The sequence below is a fragment of the Erinaceus europaeus genome, chromosome 7, assembly GCF_950295315.1.
Source record: "Erinaceus europaeus chromosome 7, mEriEur2.1, whole genome shotgun sequence".
NCBI lineage: Eukaryota > Metazoa > Chordata > Mammalia > Eulipotyphla > Erinaceidae > Erinaceus > Erinaceus europaeus.
Genome location: NC_080168.1, coordinates 40,963,643 through 40,977,640, shown reverse-complemented (window position 1 = coordinate 40,977,640; position 13,998 = coordinate 40,963,643). Strand labels below are relative to the sequence as shown.

At 36.5% G+C, this 13,998-nt stretch overlaps 1 protein-coding gene across 18 annotated transcripts in view; it reads right to left on the bottom strand.

The window, feature by feature from the left end:
- Positions 1-13,998, bottom strand: part of PARPBP (PARP1 binding protein) — a 71,333-nt gene that overhangs the window by 8,383 nt on the left and 48,952 nt on the right. For 17 of the 18 annotated variants that reach the window (XM_060194264.1, XM_060194265.1, XM_060194267.1 and 14 more), the window contains 3 exons: positions 10,070-10,253; positions 6,676-6,854; positions 3,088-3,169 (listed from right to left, as the gene is read on the bottom strand). In XM_060194264.1, the coding sequence (XP_060050247.1) occupies positions 3,088-3,169; positions 6,676-6,854; positions 10,070-10,253 (445 nt within the window). Of the gene's footprint in view, positions 1-729; positions 882-3,087; positions 3,170-6,675; positions 6,855-10,069; positions 10,254-13,998 lie in introns of those variants that run through there. The other variant, XM_060194279.1, reaches the window with a different exon arrangement.

Here is a 13,998-nt window from a genome sequence, read left to right as displayed (position 1 = left end):
ATTCTCTAAAGGTTTTTATCAAAACCACAAATTGAGGAAGAATATTCTGACTTCCTTTAAGAAGAAATTATTTGACCACCATAGACAAGCTTCCAAGCAAGTAACAAAAGAAATAAAACTTGAGGACTTAAAATGAGCATACTAATAAAGTTTTCATAGAGAACTGGGTGGTGGCACACCTGATTGAGGGCACGTTATAATGCACAAGGACCCAGATTCAAGCCCACCTGCAGAGGGCAAGCTTATCAATAGTTTAAGTATTTTTCTATCACTCTATCTCCCCCATCTCTATCAATTATTTAAAAAAAATGGTATTACTAAAATGTTAAAATAATTATTATAATAATTAAATGAATATTTTTTAAAAGTTTTCCAAGTAGTTCCATATGATTTTGTGATGAGGGGAGTGTCTAGTTCTGTTTATGAATGGGGAATCTAAAATCCAAGAAAAATCTATTTGCCCATATAACAATGATACAGATATTTTATAACCAAGTAGCATCTACAACATTAAAATTCTAAATTCCCTAATATTTCTGATCACTAAAGTGTTCTCTTCAAGAAAGTATTTTAAAAAATATTTCTTTATTCCCTTTTGCTGCCCTTGTTGTTTTATTGCTATAGTTATTATTGTTGTTGTTGGATAGGACAGAGAGAAATGGAGAGAGGAGGGGAAGACAGAGAGGGGGAGAGAAAGATAACCTGCATACTTGCTTCACCGCTTGTGAAGCGACTATCCTGCAGGTGGGGAGCTGGGGGCTCGAATCGGGTTCCTTACACCAATCCTTGTGCTTTGTGCCACCTGCACTTAACCTGCTGCGCTAAAGCCCGACTCCCCAATAAAGTATTTTTTAAGTGTAGTCCATATATTCTTTCCATGACTTAAAAAAAAAAAAATTTCATATGGCAAAAGAGCAAAAGTAACAGAATAATAAGGTAATAAGCTGTCAAACTATTTTTCCATAGTTACTTAGTAGCAAATATTAGTAACATTTTTTTTATATTCTAAAAAGTACTCTACTTGACTATGATTTAGCTACATACCTGGCTAAACTAATTATTCTTACTCTTGACTTTTATAAAGAGTACTGCACTGTGAAATATAAACACCAGTTCCTTCTAATTGCCATATAATTTCAGAGCTCTGTAGTATAAGCCAACTCTACTATTATTTAACTACAGGAGCAATGCAGTTATAATCATTAGGATTAAACCATGGTTTTACACATGGAAATAACATACTTTATCATAGGTATGAAATCTTGGACACAATGATTTTTCAGAATTTTGATTACCTCATCTGTATCACTAAATTCAATGAACTCTTTTCTACTTCTGAAAACATTTCAAATTTGTCAAGACATATTATGGTATTTCTTTGAAAATAACTTATGGGACCAGGGGAAAACTCATTCAGTGTACACTTTACCGTGAGTACCCAGATTCAAGCCCCCAGCCATCATAAGAGGAAGAGATGCCATAGTAGCAGAACTTCTCCCAGTGCAACAGCACCTCCCTTATGGTACTGGGGCTTGAAGCAGGACCTTGCATATGACAGGGCATGTACCCTACTTGGTGAATTGTACTTCTAGTACCCGTGTTTTTACAGGAATTTTGTTGGACAAGTGAATGAATTCAACCATAGAAAAACATTCAGAATACAGTAGATCCTCAATAAATGTACTGAGTAAGAGAAGAAATTGAGACCAAACTTCTTTTTGTAAAATAAGTTGAAACACTAGAAAAACAAAATATTAATTATTTATACAACCAAGGACCAAAAAACTGAATTTCTTTTTTTTAAGTTAATTTATTTATTTTCCCTTTTGTTGCCCTTGTTGTTTAACATTATTGTGGTTACTGATGTCGTTGTTGTTGGATAGGAGAAAGAGAGAAATGGAGAGAGGAGGGGAAGACAGAGAGGGGGAGAGAAAGACAGACACCTGCAGACCTGCTTCATGCTTGTGAAGCGACTCCCCTTCAGGTGGGGAGCCAGGGGCTGGAACCGGGATCCTTATGCCTGTCTTTGCGCTTTGCACCACGTGTGCTTAACCCGCTGCGCCACCGCTGGACTCCCAAGACTGAATTTCTTATGGAGGAACTATAATGGTTGGTGGGAAAAATGGGGGTAGGAAGGGACTGTACATCTATGGCTGGAGAACTAGAGAAAAGAAAACATCTGGAGAGGTAAGATCCAGGTGCCAACCTTCTGCCTTGACTAACCTTTATCTCCTGCCAATAGCCCCAACCTGGAGAGTGTTTAAAACAGCTACATGGTGGGAGTCGAGCATCCTGGTTCAAGCCCCCGGCTCCCCACCTGCAGGGAGTTCACTTCACAGGCAGTGAAGCAGGTCTTCAGTTTCTATATTTCTCTCCCCCCTCTCCATTTCTCTCTGTCCTATCCAACAACGATGACATCATCAACAACAACAATAAAACAACAAGGGCAACAAAAGGGAATAAATAAATTTTTTTTAAAAAAGCTACATGGAAGGGAAAAGCAGAAGTGTTTGTAGAAATACAACTCCAGTTTTCATATTGTGCAGTGCAACAAAATTAAGCCTTTATTCTTTTGCATACATACATGGCTAAAGTCCATTATTTTGCCTATAAGCACAAATGATTCAGCTGAGGACAGGAAACTAAGTTTAAACTTAAAAAAAAAAATTTAAAAAACGGTAATAGTTGAGAAATAATCCACAAGTAACTACTCTATTACCATGTCTTCAGATGGGGACAAGTCCAAATTATACAGTCTCTAAAGGCTCAGCTCAAGATATCAGAAATGTAAGAAAAATCATGTCTTCTTTATTCTCTTCTTCGTTGACTGAATATATTATACAAGACATACTATGGCAGGCACTTACTCCTTTTCTTCTTTTAGATACCATGAGTTGAAAAAAACCAGAGACTGACGAGTTATGATTGTACAAAGGGGAAGTTTCTGTATGATAACACAATTCCTTTTAACACCTATAGCATCATGTGTAGTGTATATTTATACTGTCTAGCTCACCTTTATACACCTATTTCTTCTAAAAATAAAAACAGCTTTTATCAGTTTCCCTATAGCACATTAAACTGTACCTTAATTTTTTCCTTTTGTGCTGACTTAAGGATGCGTTCTCTTAGGGGTTTCACTGACGAATTATTCACTGGCATGGGAGACCTACATGCAAAAAAAAAAAAAATCAGAAATGTATAAACTGAAGTGGCTTTTAAATTAATTGTTGGGAGTCGGGCAGTAGCGCAGCGGGTTAAGCGCTAGTGGCTCAAAGCGCAAGGACTGGCATAATAATCCGCATTCGAGCCCCCGGCTCCCCGCTTGCTGGGGAGTCACTTCACAAGAGGTGAAGCAGGTCTGCAGGTATCTATCTTTCTCTCCCCCCTCTGTCTTCCCCTCCTCTCTCCATTTCTCTTTGTCCTATCCAACAACGACATCAACAACAATAATAACTACAACAATAAATAAATAAATAAAATAAATAAATTGTTGTCCTTCCCTTATACGAAAGCAGTTACAGTTTAGGAGTCAACAAAATCTAGTTGTTTACAGTATCATATATAGAGCTGGCCTTTCTATGTTGAGAGGTCTGAATATCAAGAATGTGTTTAACTAATTCAGTCATTAAATAATAGTTTGTGCTATATGTAAGGCACTAGATTTTAGAAAGCTCAGAATGAGCTCATTAAACCAGGATTCAGACATCATGAGATGTAACTAAGGCAATGAAGCACACACATAACCAAAATGCAAAATTAAAAGGAAAATTCAAAATAAAAAATATATACAGTTTAGAAAGAGGGGAGTCAGAGAAGGCACAGTGAGACACTAGAGCTTTGAAGTCAAACAAAACCAGGACTCTCCACACAAAAACTGTTTTTTTGGATTAATAAAACAAAATACCCTTGATTAAAAACACCATTATATAAAAATAAATGATAGACTACATTTACAATTTATGTTCATTTACCACATAGCCCTTAACTTTAGCATTTCAATGGAGATGAATAAAATTTTGCTTTCCCACAGACTGGAGGTTGTCTGCACAATGACAACTGGATAGGCTATGACTGTCAATAACTGCTGGATTAAGAAAAGAAAAATCACTTTTTCAGATGGAGATTAATTTTGTTTTAAAAACTTAAAAAAATTTTTTATTATCTTTATTTTTTATTTATTTCTTCACTGGGGGATTAATGTTTTATAGTCAACAGTAAATACAACAGTTTGTACATGCATAAATTTCCCAGTTTTCTACATAGTGAGATACAATTTAAAATCTTTAAGGAGAAGATAAAAGATAGCAAGAGACGAGAGAATGTGTAGGAGCTAAGCAGTACTGCACCCCATAGAGCACATGATACAGTGTAAGGACCCAAGTTCAAACCCCAGTTCTCACATGCAGGGGAGAAACTTCACAAGCAGTGAAGCAGTGCTACAGGCCTGCCTGTCTCTCTCTCCCTTTTTCTACTCTTTCCTTCTTGATTTCTCTCTCTCTCTACATATATATAATATATAAATATATATCCAACAAATAATAAAATATTAAAAGAGAGAATATAAAGTAATCAGGGAGGGGCATATAAAAAAGTTTGACCGGGAGTCGGGCATAGCACAACAGGTTAAATGCACATGGTGCAAAGTGCAATGACCAACAAGGATGCCGGTTTGAGCCCCCGGGCTCCCCACCGGCAGGGGAGTCACTTCACAAGTGGTGAAGCAGGCCTGCAGGTGCTTATCTTTTTCTCCTCCTCTCTGTCTTCCCCATGTCTCTCCATTTTTCTCTGTCTTATCTAACAATGACATCAATAACAACAATAATAACTACAACAACAATGAAAAACAATAAGGGCAACAAAAGGGAAAATAAATAAATAAATAAATATTTGGCTAAAACCAGATAGCTACAAAGATGCTCAAGCAAAAAGAAAAAAAAAAAAAAGGTCAAACAGTAGGATGATTTTGCAATAAAATTCTCCACTGTGTACTAAATAGAAGTGACTGTTCTTTAATTTTTAATGATTCTATAAATGTTCATTTATCTAAAAATATCACCTACCTACTAAAAACTGAAAAGTATCAATGTCTCGCAAATTAACATCATCACTAATTCAGGAAGATTTTTTTCTTCCAAAATGTGAAGAAACAGCAAATGTCAATCCATATGCTCTATATTCTTAAGTGGAATTCCAAGGTTACTAGAACAGAGACCCACAGAGACCTCAGATGTTGGAGATTCTTTTGCTACTTTTAACATAGTTCTCTTGAGCAAACTGCTTAATAATTCTACAACTTTAATTCTTCACTTCTTTGAGGGATATTATTAAGAGAAATTGTTACTATGATTGAGATAGTATAAGCTAATAATACATCTGGCAAATTTTTGGAAAGTAAAATCAATAAAATACCTAGGAATAAACCTGACCCAAGAAGTGAAGGATTTGTATACTGAAAACTATGAGTCACTATTCAAGGAAATAAAAACTGATACCAAGAAATGGAAAGACATCCCATGCTCATGGATTGGAAGAATAAATATCATCAAAATCAATATTCTCACCAGACCATATACAAATGTAACACAATAGCCATCAAAGTTCCACCAAGCTTCTTTAAGAAAATAGAACAAAAACTACAATCATTTATCTGGATCCAGAAAACACCTAAAATTGCCAAAACAATCCTGAGGAAAAGAAACAGAAATGGAGGCATCACACTCCCAGATCCCAAACTATATTATAAGGCCATCATCATCAAAACAGCCTGGTACTGGAACAAAAATAGGCACACAGACCAGTGGAACAGAACTGAAAGCCCCCACACCTAAGGACATCTAATCTTTGACAAGGTTGCCCAAAGTATTAAATGGAGGAAGGAGGCTCTCTTCAATAAAGGGTGCTGGGAAAACTGGGTTGAAACATGCAGAAGAATGAAACTGAACCAATTTATCTCACCTGAAACAAAAATCGACTCCAAATGGATCAAGGACCTGGATGTCAGACCGGAAACTATCAAATACTTAGAGAAAAACATTGGTAAAACACTTTCCCACCTAAACCATAAGGGCATTTTTGATGATACAAACCCAGTTGCAAGGAAGACTAAAGCAGAAACAAACCAATGGGACTACATCAAATTGAAAAGCTTCTGCACAGCCAAAGAAACTATCACACAAACAAGGAGACCCCTCAAGGAATGGGATAAGACATTCCCATGCCATACATCAGACAAGAGAGTACTCACCAAAATATACAAAGAGCTCAGCAAACTTAGCAACAAAAAAGCAAATAACCCCATCCAAAAAGGGGCAGAGGCTGTGAACACAACATTAACTACAGAAGAGATCCAAAAGGCTAACAAACACATGAAAAGTTGCTCCAGGTCGGAGCAATTTTGTCAGATAAATGCAAATAAAGACAACATTGAGATACCACCTCACCCCTGTGAGAATGACATACATCAAAAAGGACAGCAGCAACAAATGCTGGAGAGGCTGTGGGGACAGAAGAACCTTTCTGCACTGCTGGTGGGACTGTAAATTGGTCCAAGTAAACATTTCCAAAGTAAATCTAATTAATTAATTAAAAGTATCAAAAAGCGTGGTCCAGGAGGTGGCACAGTGGATAGAGCACTGGGTTCTCAAGCATGAGATCCCAAGAAACATTACTTACCTAAAAAGTGTAAGAATAGAAAGTGTATTTTGATAAATTGTGTTTTCAACATCATATAAAACATCTGCTTTGTTTTTGGTAGGAACACTTGCTGCTTCTTCATCCAAAAGAACTAGTAAAGCTTTCACAGTATCTCTGCCACAATATGCTGTACCATGGTTTATAGCATGAGATTTTGGCTAGAACAAAAAATAATTATAAGTAAATCTAAAAATCACTGTGGCTGAGTTAATCTGTATCTTTTTTCATTTAATATACTATTAGCCTTCCTTTCCCATAATTTAGGTAATAGGAAAATTATCATGAGGAATAACTTTAAGGTATGTGATATTTCTCCCTCAAGTAATCCTAAATCTATCTTGCCAACTTCCAAAAGCAAAAAAAAAACCATAAAAGCCTAAAAATAATTATCTTCTCCCCCAACTCTTCATCTGCACTATTCCAGCCTTTAAGTTCATGATTAATCAACAATTTGTTTGGCTTTGTATGTTAACTCTCTTTTCAGCCACCAGGTTCCAGATGCTAACATGATGCCAATCAGACTTCCCTGGACAGACAGCCCCACCAATGTATCCTGGAGCTCTGATTCACCAAAACCCTGCCCCACTAGGGAAAGAGAGAGACAGGCTGGGAGTATGGATCGACCTGTCAATGCCCATCTTCAGAGGGGATGCAATTACAGAAGCCAGAACTTCTACCTTCTGCATCACACAATGACCCTGGGTCCATTCTATCAGAGCGTTAAAGAATAAAAGGAAAGGTATCAAGGGAGGGGATGGGATACGGAGTTCTGGTGGTGGGAATTACGTGGAGTTGCATCCCTCATATCCTATGGTCTTGCCAGTGTTTCCTTTCTACAAATAAAATAATAATAATAATTATAATTATAAATACTACCTTCAAAAGATAACATTAGGTCCTGATCAAAATAACATTAGACTTAAGTCAGAATATGTTTTTTCTCTTATAAATGAGGGGGAGGTTATAGATAATTCTCAATCTCATGGACATGTATAAAGATACAATCCAATGCAAAAAGTGAAATAGCAACTGACATCCATCCATTTCTTCATAGTTGGTAAGTACATACTGCACCCCAAAGTCAAGATAGTCAAGATTACAGAGTTTTGTAAAAACTATTGTATTTTACTGTTGACTATAAACCATTAATCCCTCAATAAAGAAATTTTAAAAAATATTATAAAGTTAGAAAAATCATTGCCTCCAAGAACAGTGTTTGTGATAGCCAATAACTCCACTAGAGTGACAACTATTATTTCTAATATAATGTATATAAGGGTACACAAACAGTACACAAAAGGGAGTGATCGACTTACCCTGGAGTCAAGGATGACTTCATGGAGGAAATACAGACAAAAAAGAGCAAAGCACTTTAGAGGACCAAGATGCATGCTACAACTAAACAATAAGGTTATAAGGAAGAAGCTAGGAGATGAATCTAGGGAACATTTCATATCGTGCAAGGAAGTTATGTCACTCTGCCATAGTTCAAATCTCTTGCTTCATTAAGCAAAGAAAGAAAATGATCCTATTTAAATTTTAGACAAATAAGAGCAATGTGTAAAATGTTTTTCAGGGTAAGAATACTGTTAAATTGGGAGACAGGAACACAAATTAAGAACCCAAAATAGTCCAATTTAGGAATGAAAATGGTCTAGACTAAGATATAGCAGTGGGACTAAAGACAAAGATTGGAAAGGGAGAGCTGGAGAAACAACTGTCGACTAAAGAGAAGATTAAGGGCAATATATATGAAAATATATGTAGATACACATGAGAGCTCTTAAAACATCTCTGACTAGGTCTGATATCAACATATTATTCAGATGTGCTGTGTAACTGGAAAAATGGTTTACTTCACACTGTACTTTAGCTGAACTCACTGATGGAAACAGAAATAATGATCAAACCTTGCACATAGAGACGCTGCACACTGTGCCAAAATATCAAAGCTGTACTTTCTAAAACACTTGACACCTTCCTCAGTTTCACTGATGTGAACTTGGCCTTCTTTCTGTGCTTCACTGACTCAGGCTACCAGACAAATATAAAATGAATGTTTAGCGGTGGCACACCCGGTTAGGTGCACATAGCACAGGAGCGCAAGGATCCTGGTTCTAGGCCTTGGCTCCCCATCTGCATGCGAGTCACTTCACAAACGGTGGAACAGGTCTGCAGGTGTCTATCTTTCTCTCCCCCTCTCTGCCTTATCTTTGTCCTATCCAAAAACAACAAAAAAGGAAAAAGTGTCCACCAGGAGCATTACAGGCACCAAGCATAGTGTAGGCACCAAGCCCCAGTGATAACCCTGGAGGGAAATCAAAGAAAATAAAATGAATGCATAGCTATTCCAATATTATAATAAATTTTCTATTACAATCTGGTGCTTAAAATATATTTTTCAGGGCTAAGGAGACAGCATAATGGCTATGCAAATGACTATCATGGACTCTGAGTTCCCAGGTTCAATTCCCAAAACCACCACAATTAGAGCTGAGTACTCTGGCGGCGGTGGTGGTGGTGGTGGTGGTGATGATGGAGAATGCATAATGGTTACGCAAAAAGACTCATGCCTGAGGCTATGAGGTCCCAGGTTCAATCCTCTGTACCACCATAAGCCAGAGCTGAACAATGCTTTGGTAAAATAAATAAATAAATAATAACAGTAGAAGACAATATACTTTTCACCAGCGAACCATAAATGAGAAGTCCACAATGTTCACTGGATCATATTCTTTTGGAGACTTCTAATTATGTTGAAAGCAAGACACCAAGAAGCAGGTTTTCTGTATCTTTATTTCTTGTGCCAAAAAAATTGAAGAGATTGGCAGTCTCAATTATGTGAGTTATGACAGATTCTGATGGGTGTCTAGTAATATAGCTATCAGCTGAGCTAACTAGTTACTACAAGTTTAACACAAATTAAAAACATGGGACAACAACCCAGATCCTCTTTCTCATGTCTAATCTTTGAAATAATTAAATTAATTAAAAAACATGAACTGGGCAGTGTGTGTGACTCAGGTTCAAGCTCAAGCCCCACAGCAATGAAAAAAGCTTGGGTACTGGGGTGTTTTTCACTATCTCTGTCTCTATCTTTAAAATAAGTCAAATAGTAGATAATAAAAATTTTAAAAAATGCTCATCATTAAAGATAACCAGCTATAAATAGTCCTAGAAGTTTGTGGGTAAATATATAAGTCAATAACAAAACATATGTCTTTTTTTTTATTCATATACTACCTATGACAGTCAGTCTAATAAAAAGAGGCCTTCGGTACTTGACAAACAGAAAGCAATGGACTATGACACACAAAATTCTGCTCTAAAGCTAAAAGCATTAGAGGATAATGAAAATAAAAAAGCTCATTACCCGTGCAGGACTGATGTTAGTGGTGTTAGCAGCTACTTCTCCTTGTTGAGAATTGATAATATTTTTAATCCTCAAATCCAATTCCTGAGCAACTACCTCCACTGCTTTATAAAAAGGATGCCTGCTGTTCTGGCCTTTAATCAGCTGCATCTTTATCACTGAAAGTAGTCGACTCCCCGCAGCGCTGAAAATAGAAGAAATGTGATCAACTTAATAATAGTATTAGAAGTGACACAAGGCTTATAAGCTTGAAAACATAATTCTCAAGGTTAACACTTTTCAAAGAACATGGCTTTGATCTTATAAATCCAACAGTGAAATATTAAAAAAAAAAAAAAAAGAAAAAAAAGATGGGAACCCCTAAAAAGGAAATTTTAATTTCTCTACAATCAAAACATTTCAAGAAGTAAATTACTCTTCCTTGATGTAAAAGGAAATTAATTTAGCTATATACATAACAGTTGAAAACTGATTTTTTAACTTTATTTTGATAGGACAGAGAAAAGTGAGGGAAAGAGAAAGAGAAATACATACAGCACTGCTTCACGGCTTGTGAAGCTTTACCCCTGCAGGTGAGTACCAGGGGGCTTGAACATGTGCATTTAACCAGGTGTGCCACCAACCAGTACCAGACGATAATATATTAAGATGCAGGCATATAGTTTAAGTATATACCACTAGATACACCTAAGGTAACAAAAATAGCTAATTTTTAACTGAATACCTAGATTTCCACATTACTTATAATTTTAAAAGCTTACACTAAACTTTTACATCAATTACATTAAAAACAAGTTCTGGGCTAGGAAGGTGGTGAGGAGAAACTGACCTAAAGTAAGTAAATGATACTGCATTCTAACATTACATGAAAGAGAAAGTCAAATTACTCAATACTGATATAAGGAAAAACAGAGACTAGGTCAACTATGTTCTCCAGACAAGTATTAAAACAGAAAAACCTGAAATCAACTGTTTCTTTATACTACTGAATCTGAATGAATTTTGGTTACAGTTCCCGCTCTAGAAGGCTGATCTAAAAATAGTGTGAGAAATATATGGGAGGAAGGCTGTAAGTCCATTACAAGGAAGAAATCTGATGTCCAACAATCAATCGTAAGAGAGCTCTGTTTTAAAGGCAGGAGCTCTCCATCATTCACAGGTATCACTGGAGAAACTACACAGTGCCCAGTGTGATGTGGTCTGATTTATGAAGTCAAAATGCCTGAACACAGCTCTAAGTTTCCTCACTTTCTGCCCTGGACATGCTTTATTTAGCCTACTTGTGACTTTCAAAATGGCATAAAAGAAAATTATAAATTGAAGTTTTCATCCTTGTTGTTTCATTGCCAGGTTTATATTTTAAGAAGTTCCCTAACAAACATTATCTATATGAGAACTCACATTTAAGTAGCTGATTCAAATAGAGTGGGGAAAGTATAATGACATGGAGTCTTAACTATTATAGCTTCGAATGGAGGGAAGGGGGATATAGAACTCTGGTGGTGGGAATGGTGTGGAATTATACCTCTGTTATCTTCTAATTTTGTAAATCAATATTAAGCCACTAATAAAAGTAAAATAAAAAATAATAATACAGAGTCTTAATGCAGTCATCATGACAGCAGTAACTCCCAAATTTGTCTGATCATCAAAATTATATTCAGTATTTGCACAAAAGGTCATTTGCACACCCCACCTAATTGAATTACAACTTCTAGGGAAAAAAAGCACTGTAGTAAACTGGTAGCTGTGAGTAGTAAGCAAGCAGGATGAATGGGGTTTTCTTAAGAACAAAAATCACTAGTAGCACTAAGATCAGGACACAAAAAACTCTGGGTGGGTGGAGGCAACCAGAGACTTTCACACCAAGTCTGAGACTGACTTTAAAAAAAAAAAAAATTTAGTCTATGAACTTTGTATCTTTGACTCTGTTTTTAACATTTTCTATTTGGGGTGGTGGAGACAGCATAACAGTTCTACAAAGAAACCTTCTACCTGAAGCTCTGAGTTTCCAGGTTCAATTCCCAGCACCACCATCAGCCAAAGCTGAGCAGTGTTCTGGTCTCTCTCACTATCTCTATTTCCATCCCTCTCATTAAATAAAGCAAATCACATTTTCTATTTAGTGATGGCATACAGAAACAGTGTCTTTCTGTTTATTGGCATCAAGTATAACAATGTTAAAGTCTATTAATTCCTTCTGATTATCGGAATTTTCTACATATGCAATCACATCATTAATTAGGCTTCTCCCCGCTTTTCAATCATCATGGCTTCCCCCTTTCCTAGCTATCTTTAACTATAGTCACTGAAAGCAAGTGGTGACTGCTAGAACTCTTGTCAGACTTCAGTAAGAACAGCCCCTCCGAATTACCAAATGTAACAAAGCCTCTCAAAATAAAAGCTTATTTACATTCTTGACTTACTTCTCTAGCTTTCCCCCTTATAAAGATTTTGGCCTAAATTTTCATGAATTTTCTGGCTCACCAGTACATTTAAGAAGCATGAAAAACACATGCTAGCTAGCGTTATTACTTATTTTCAATAAGGGTCAATAAGAGGACGTAGTCTAAATAGACTTCTAGAATGTCTTTATGTATGCAAGCACTTTCTTTTTCAGCTGTTTGTTTGTTCTATCTTAATTTTCAGTTAGAAGCACTGAAAGTAATTGGAAAAAGTATAGCCAAATAAAAACATAAATAGCATCATGTGCTTTTGGGGGGAGAATTAATCTCTAACGGAAAAAAATTGGAAATTATTCAAGGGAAAATAATATATAAAAACAGTCTTAGTGTCAACTGCAAGAACAAAATAATGCTAAAGTGCACTTAAGATATTAAGGTCACCTTCCCCCTTCACTTCTCATTTTCCCTATAAGAACAAAGGTGTCAAATCTTAAAGAAGTTATAACTCACTGACTGAACTGTATTAAGGGAAAAATTATTAAGACTTGTATTTCAGATACCTGCTGAGGTCAACATTTTGTCCCCTGGCAAAATACCCCAAACACCAATGCTATAATTAATCTATTAGTGTACATTCACCACCATAGCCAATTAACAACACTTCAAATATCTGCTAGGCAATACCATGGCTTAATTCAAAGTCTTGTTTCTACAGCATAGAAATGCCTGATGTTTTAACTCAAATATACCAGGACATTTATACTAAGCACTGGGAATACAAAATGAATAAAACTCTTTTAAAGAGGTCATTACTGTATAGTACAATGAGATGCTGGAGGTTGTATAGAAGGGTTTTGATTAGGGAGAAAAGGGAGAAAGAAGGTCTTCTGGGAGGATAAGCAATAAAGAATTTAGGTGAGAGAAGGGTCAGCTGCTGCTCTTGGCTACTAAACATCACATTAGAGACCTTAGGGTAGAAAGAGAAAAAAAAAAAAAAAAAAGCTGATGGGGCCAGGTGGTAGCACACCTTGTTAACCGCCCACACTATAGTGTACAAGGACCTGGGTTCAAGCAGGGGTTCAAGCTTTACAAGTGGTGAAGTAGAGGAGCAGGTGTCTCTCTTTCTCTCTCCCTATCCTCTCAATTTCTGTCTTGATCCAGTAATAAATTAAAGAAAAAAAAGAAGAAATAAGGCTGATAAGGAAAAAATATAAGCCAAACTAAAATAGAAAAGTAAGCACAGGGCTGGGAAAACAGCATAATGGTTATGCAAAAAGACTTGAATGTCTGAAGCTCTTAAGGTCCCAGGTTCAATCCCCAGAATCACCATAAGCCAGAGTGATATAGTGCTCTAGTGTGTTTGTGTCTGGTGCACTCTCTCTCTCTCTCTCACTAAAATAAATAAATAAAATATTTTCTTAAAAAAGAAAGAAAAGGGGGTCGGGCAGTGGCGTAGTAGGTTAAGTGCATGTGGCGCAAAGCGCAAGGATCGGTGTAAGGATCCCGGTTCGAGTCCCCGGCTCC